The 459-nt window shown below is 56.0% G+C and overlaps 1 protein-coding gene across 1 annotated transcript in view; it reads left to right on the forward strand.

Annotated features, from left to right (window-relative positions):
* The first annotated feature begins 6 nt into the window (after nt 1–6).
* CLDN2 (claudin 2) overlaps nt 7–459 on the forward strand; it is a 5,465-nt gene continuing 5,012 nt past the window's right edge. The window contains exon 1 of the mRNA XM_010833202.1: nt 7–459. Coding sequence (XP_010831504.1) covers nt 8–459 — 452 coding nt within the window. The 5' untranslated portion in view covers nt 7.

A 459-nucleotide genomic window follows, 5' to 3' on the forward strand; every position in this document is an offset into this window, starting at 1 on the left:
GATTGCCATGCTGCTCCCCAGCTGGCGAACAAGCTCCTATGTTGGTGCCAGCATTGTGACTGCGGTTGGCTTCTCCAAGGGCCTCTGGATGGAGTGTGCAACACACAGCACAGGCATCACCCAGTGTGACATCTACAGCACCATGCTAGGCCTGCCCGCTGACATCCAAGCTGCCCAGGCCATGATGGTGACATCCAGCGCCATGTCCTCCTTGGCATGCATTGTCTCTGTGGTGGGCATGAGATGCACAGTCTTCTTCCAGGAGTCTCGAGCCAAAGACAGAGTGGCGGTTGTGGGCGGAGTCTTCTTCATCCTTGGAGGCCTCCTGGGCTTCATTCCTGTTGCCTGGAATCTTCACGGGATCTTGCGAGACTTCTACTCCCCGCTGGTGCCTGACAGCATGAAATTTGAGATCGGAGAGGCTCTTTACCTGGGCATTATTTCCTCCCTGTTCTCCCT

The sequence above is a fragment of the Bison bison genome, unplaced genomic scaffold, assembly GCF_000754665.1.
Source record: "Bison bison bison isolate TAMUID 2011002044 unplaced genomic scaffold, Bison_UMD1.0 scf7180017863181, whole genome shotgun sequence".
In the NCBI taxonomy this organism is placed as follows: domain Eukaryota; kingdom Metazoa; phylum Chordata; class Mammalia; order Artiodactyla; family Bovidae; genus Bison; species Bison bison.